Source organism: Rutidosis leptorrhynchoides, unplaced genomic scaffold, assembly GCF_046630445.1.
Source record: "Rutidosis leptorrhynchoides isolate AG116_Rl617_1_P2 unplaced genomic scaffold, CSIRO_AGI_Rlap_v1 contig376, whole genome shotgun sequence".
In the NCBI taxonomy this organism is placed as follows: Eukaryota; Viridiplantae; Streptophyta; class Magnoliopsida; order Asterales; family Asteraceae; genus Rutidosis; species Rutidosis leptorrhynchoides.
In genome coordinates, this window is record NW_027266614.1 from 48,076 (window position 1) to 54,910 (window position 6,835).

Below are 6,835 nucleotides of genomic sequence, written 5' to 3' on the forward strand. Positions count from 1 at the left end.
AGCAACAAAATATCTCTCCATCTAATGTGGAGAATGCTGAAGACACTGTGCTGGAGACAGTGTTGCTGAAGTACTTGTGTGCACTGGCCATCAGTCCTTAAAACAGAAAAAGAAAAGGCAGGAGTACATGTTGTGAAAGCTCAAATTGCACGAAACTGATTCTCAGGGGGAGCTTTCTGATTTTTGCTGAAAGTTTTTGTCATGATTAACTATTCGAAACTTTCATCTTCTTGACACTTTGTGTAGTAACTTTGTTGGACAAGTTACAATTAATCTGACCATTCTGCTAGTTTATTATCTCCTGAAGGTCCCTTGGCGATTTATTGACAAAAAGGGGGAGATATTGGAAGGCATTCAAATCTGGCGGTCAGATCTGTGCAAATCGATACTGTGTTACCTGGAGACTGTGAACACAGTTCTGCAATTGATTGCACTTTACTAGTTTCCGTGTGTTACCAATGTTGTGAAGACTTGTTGTTTCCGTTGTTCCACTGCCTATTGAAGATTTGAAGATTATAACGGAAGGTTTTGTCAAAAATGCCAAAGGGGGAGATTGTTGGAACAAACTGCCTGTGAAGCGAAACCGTGTTACCCGATCCTGTTTACACAGGTCTGCAGCAGTTTGTGTAAGTTGGCTATTTTTGTCAAAACCATTATACAGAAGATTTGTTTCATTCTTACAGCACAAGTCACGTATGGAAACTAGTATAAACAAAGAATCCTTATTTGATATGGTCAAAGATCAAGATTTGATTTGGTTTAAATAGGAGTTTCCTATTTTATGGAGAAGACTTTTTCAAAACCGATTAGGAAAGTATTATGTGATCTGATATGATTTCCTATTCTGATTAATTTCTGAATGGAAGGAATTATATTCTGATTTTGTTTTAAAGAAGATTTCCTATTCTGAAAAAGGAAATTCGTACAAAAGGAAAGACCATTAGGTGAAGGATTCTTATAGGAAACAATTCCTATTCTGATAGGAATGTGATTTTCGAATTGGAGAAGAAGAAGAAGATTTATTCTATGTGATTCCAATTTGGTGGAGGAGTCTTAATTAAATCCTAAAGTAAAGAGGAAGAGAATTTCTGTAGGATACAATTCCTACACTAAAAGGGAATTGATTCCTAATTTGAGAAGAAGACTTATTCTCCAAGGATTCAAGGTTTCTACTATAAAAGACTAGCATCTCTACAACCTTGAATACATCTCTTGAGCTACAAATTCGTTCATATAACTTCTAGAGAGAGAGACGTTTTTCTACACCATTCAGTTTACAATCTGTTTGACCTGTGTGTCTGTGAACTGTTTACACGGTGTGCGTGATTACTGTGAGCACTGATCCAACTATTCAGAGTTATTCTTTACTGTGCAAAGAACCTGTGGCGCTCGTAACCTGTGAGGAGGCTGCGAGAAAGTCCTTACCCGTCTTGGTGAGGCAACCGGCACTCGTACATCTGAAAGAGGGTTGCGAGAAGTCCTTGTCCGATTGACAAGGCAACGGAGCGCGTATATCTGAAAGAGGGTTGCGTGAAGTCCTTACCCGTTTGGTAAAGGCAAACTGTGTAAGTCCTGGTCTGTGTAGATTAGGCTGTGTTAGGTAGAACGAAGAGTACACTTAGTGAAATAGGAAGTAGGTTATAGACGAGCGAGTTGTAACCCGTGTACTGTCCTATTGTTGCAAGAATAGTGGAATACCGTTTACCCCTGGGCTAGGCCCCGTAGAGTAGGTGATCCGAACTGCGTGAACATATCTTGTGTTATTTACTTTCTGTGCTCTATTTTTATACTGTGTTAACTTGCCCCTATTAGCACACCTACACTAATCTGTCATATTAGGTCGGAATACACTTTCATAATTCACATGGATTGAAACAGAAGCAGGCTAATTCATCATTATTTTTGTAAAACAAAATTCAAACACGGACATGCATAAAATATAAGATAGTCAAGGGCATTGAATCAGCTAACCCTGTTTTAGAGCCATTTTCTCCCACAATGATCTTACGCTGACTTGGCTTTGAAGTGATCAAATGTTGCTCACTCCTTTAAGAGTCATCACGTAACTCCTTCCAGTCTATCAGCCGGTAAGGAAATTCCTGAATGAACATTGTTTATCATTCTCATTCAGAACGAGAGTATATATTTTGACTAAGAATTAGTGAAACGTGCAGTACTTATAAATAGAACATTTGAAATTCCGATCTCTTATCTCTACCTTGATGGACATGATCAAGCAATCTTCCCCGAACTTCTAATGAAATGTTCATCAAGACTTCTTCGCTCATTGTGAGCGGATCTTCATCCCAAGGTCTTTTCACAGCCTAAGGGGGGGAAAAGGGTGACTAAAGAGATTGAGAACAGCCTTCAATAGTCACAAATTTCCCAAATTAAAATCAGATTATAGCTCATATTATAATAGCCACCCTAACAAACCACCAGACAAAAAGGTGTTATATGACATGCCTGCTCCATTAAAAATTTAGAGATATCTTTTACTAAAGCCTTTCAGTCCTGAGATTATGAAAACCCTGAAAACCTTACCTTTCATACCCGGTAAGATCTATAAATTGCACCGCAACCTTCAATAAGTCCTTTTTCTCCTCTAAATCAACCTTATTCATGCATAATATGCGGTTTTGCTTTGAGTATGCTTCTTCTCCCATTCGATTAATCAATAGGTCAGGCATATGAGGCAGAAACAAGAATGGATCATCAATCAGTGATAGTATATATAGTGGGAAAAACAAGCCATATTTTCTTATCTCTGTAGAAAAATTCTTGAACAAGAATTGAATAGTAAACACATGATTGTAACAGCTTGATATGACCGGAAACAGAAAAGAATATAAATACGAGAAGCAGAACAGCTATGTAAATTCAATGATAGCCAACAGATCAGTGACCTGGTAAGATGCCTTTATACATCGAAGATAACCATTAGCACGTCATACAGTTCAATCGAATTCCATGCACTTTCAACACTAACCAATATGTCTCTATGAGGGAATCCACTTTTTTTTTAACAATAGTCAAGGATTATCAAAGAATAACTGCACAATTGAGTCAATTTGAAATAATAGTATAGAATAGGCTCATTCTTCGTTCTTTTTCTTCTTCTTTAAGCATATGTGTGCATAATGAAACAAGTAAAAATAAACGCAGACTAACATACATACAATTAGGTTATCCTCTTGTGTCATTAATCCTAACACCCAATGAGTGGTTGTGTTGGTCTTCCGTGATACAGCAGCAACCTTTGTCCCAACCTATATAGATTGAAATAAACCAAGATACATGAAAATAGAATCACCTCCCATCATCTCAGAACTAATAGGAGAAATAACCAAGTTAAAACACTAAACTTGCACTGATAGCCCATCAGAGATAATGAAAGATTAAGCAAAACGCCATAATTGAAAACAGTAAATCCATAAAGTTGATAAACAAAAGTGGCGAACCAGAGAAACAGACCATGAAATTAGTAAGGGATGACTTCCCAGCATTTGGGGCACCCACAATTCCTTAATAAGAAAAGAAGATTATAGAATATCAAATGATAAAATTCCAATATAAACCCTAATCACAATCATATATAATCACCCTTCTATTCCATTGATTACAGAGAATAAGGAGTTCATCTTCTCTACAAGAGAAACCAACTAGCTACATTATCGTAGCTGCTATGCACCCTAGACTACGGTCTTGTGGTGAGCCTTCTTGGTCACTGTAGACCGGAGACGTTACTTGGCAATGAACTATCGAGGAGAACATTACTTGGCTTGAGATCACAATGAACTATCGGTGTCCCACAGAGATGATGTAAATACTCCAATACACAAGCAACATCAATGACAATGTTTAGCCTCTGAACGAAATCAAGACTAATTGTTCTCCTACGCATTTTGTTGTTTCCTCTTGGTGCTGGATGCAACAAGTCATGCAAACTCCCATTCGCCATGAACTCGAAAACCAAAGCTTTGAAATCATTCCCCTGATAATCAACACTTGCACAAGAAGTCAACACTCTTACAAGATTTCGGTGTTTGATTCTCTTTAAGGCCTCACACTCTGCAATAAAACTCCTGGAAGCTCCCTTATTCGAGAGGGCCACTACTTTAACGGCAACAATAGTTCTCCCTCCTGCATCATTTTGATCATGTATGCTGCCTTTGTATACGCAACCAAATCCACCTCGAGCTATTAACTTTTCTGAGGAGAATCCATTTGTGGCTTTCAACAGATCTTGATAAGAAACTCTAAAGCACGACTTTGCTATTCCCGAGGAGCTTGTAGTAGGATTACTCCTTTTCTTCGTCAACCATATGATAATGAAGCAGAATAGGATTAGACCTAATCCCAAAAGGCCGGAGGCGATAGAAATAATCAATTTGTATCTCTCCCCCATTTTAGATGTTTTAAAGATGCATTTAGGTAGATGAAGTTGGGGTATGCCACCGCAAAGCTTTACGTTACCTTTGACGGAAACTCCACTAAAATTTGTAAATATACCTTTGGTTGGTACCTTTCCATTGAAGTTATTGTAGGACAGGTTCAAACTATACAATGAGGTAAAATCAGCTAGAAATTCCGGTAGTGCACCTGAAAAGTTGTTATGAGAAAGATCTAGTTCTAGGAGAGCTTTAACAGAACTCAATGTTTTTGGAATTATGCCTCCAAAAAGATTTCCATGCATCAGTAAGATTTCTAGACTTAAAGAACCCCCGATGCTGGGTGTAATCTCACCTGTTAGCATATTGTTAGACAAATCTAGAGTTCCCATTCTTTAACTGTCCTATTTCATTAGGAAGGGGACCGGTGAGACGGTTTTGTGCTAGACCTAAGTATATTGATAGGGATGAGAGTTTGAAAATTTCTACGGGGATTGCACCATTGAGATGGTTGTATGAAACATCAAGGAGAAGTAAAGTTTTACAGCTTCCCAGGCTAGAGTGAATGATCCCTTGAAGAATGTCCTTTATCAAATTGAGTTCGAGGAGCTTTGTCAGATTTCCAAAAGAAGAGGGAATGAATCCGGAGAAATCGTTATATTCCATATTTAGATATTGTAGACTTGAAAGCTTTCCAATACCATGGGGGTTCTGTCCAGAGAGTTGGTTGCTCGCGACGTCTAATACACTCAAGTTTATGAGATTTTGTATTCCATCTGGGATTCTTCCAGATATATGATTTTTATATGATCTGAGTTGAAAGGTTACCTATGCATTCGGGTAAGATCCCTCCGAAATTATTGTCATCCATCTCAAGATTCGTAAAATGGTGGCATTAGTCAAAGAGCAGAGAAATAAGATCATCTTTCAATCCCCGGCTTCCAAGATTATCAGCAGAAAAGCGAAAACTTAGGAGATGCTTGAGATTTCCCACAAAAGGCACGTTCCCACTGAACTGGCTCACTGAAAATTGAAGTAACTCTGCGCTGGAGAGATTGCAAATGGTTAGCGGAATACTTCCTGTAAATTGATTATAACCCACACTAAAAAACTGGAGATTTGGAAGAGTTGTGCCTATGCCTACAGGAAGACGCCCGTGTAATTCATTAACTCCGACATCAAAAGCAGTAATAGATGAAATATTGAATATCAAGGGAGGAACGATACCAGATAATCTATTTCCGAACGCAGTGCAAATTTTCAAGTTTTTAAGTTGGCCAAGAGAATCAGGGATGGCACCAGTCATGTGGTTGTGAGACAGATCAAGATTTTGAAGAGTTGTCGAATTCCCAAAACAGGAAGGAATGCTTCCAGTTAATTAGAATGTGTCTGGAAATATGAAATTCCTCTAGCCTCGGCGAGGATCCGAAATCCATTGGAATTTCTCCTTCTAGATTGTTAATAGAAAAGGAATCATCCACAAGATTGGAGCACGTTGATATATTAGTGGGAATATTTCCAGTAAATGAATTATTGTATAAATATAAATATTTCAACCTCCTCATGTGACCAATCTGCGAAGGGATTCTGCCAGTGAAGCTGTTGTTTGTAAGCCACAACTCGTTGAGAAAGCTCATATTACCAATGTATGGAGAGAGGGAGCCAGACAGTTCGAGAGAGTGTAGGTCTAAACTAACGACTCGTTGGCGGTGGCGATGACTGCAGGTGACTCCATGCCTTTGGCAGAAATGAGTTGTATGGTTCCATGAACTCATCACCCCAAATGGATCATCCGTTATTTTTTTTCTAAATTCAATCAGAGCTTCAAGGTCTGTGTTGTTGCCATTAGCGGTGCAAGTTGAACATAAGGCTGCAATAAGAATGAGTGTTGAGTAGAAGCTATATTTGGATAAGAGAAACATATTGATAATTCTAATAGCAGTGCAAGTTGTATTCTTTGTATTATTTAATTGACTTAATTAAACAAGCTATATATATATGTAATGGTTTTTGTACTATTTCTGATGATCTCTAAAGATTACAAAGGGATCCAATTTATAGGCAAATTGTCCCGGAATCTAATGGTCAGCTCAAATGATATTTCCTACAAAGTAATTAATTAAGTTGCCTATTTTATTCGCGTCTGGATGATTTAAATGGGCTAACGGTAGATAATTGCAAATATAATAAATTTCAACCTACAGCAGAAGAGCTTTTAAGTACCGGCTTGCAACTTGGTGTTATTCTAGTACCTGAGAACTCAATTCCAAAAACTATTAGAGGGTTAAACAATTTTCTGGAAAAGTCTCAAGAATGATTGTGTGTGATTCGTAATGATGGAGATTTGCAATATTCATCCGAAGTTTCCACGAAGAGTAGAAGATTTTCTCAAGCTAATTCATCTTAGTTTGGACTACTTCGTATTTTCTTGTACGATTTTAGTT

The 6,835-nt window shown here is 37.9% G+C and overlaps 1 protein-coding gene across 1 annotated transcript; it reads right to left on the reverse strand.

Annotated features, from left to right (window-relative positions):
- Positions 1 to 5,286: 5,286 nt before the first annotated feature.
- Positions 5,287 to 5,697, reverse strand: LOC139883261 (phytosulfokine receptor 1-like). Its single transcript, XM_071867466.1, has one exon. The coding sequence runs from the start codon at positions 5,695 to 5,697 to the stop codon at positions 5,287 to 5,289; it is 411 nt and encodes a 136-aa protein (XP_071723567.1).
- Positions 5,698 to 6,835: the final 1,138 nt, after the last annotated feature.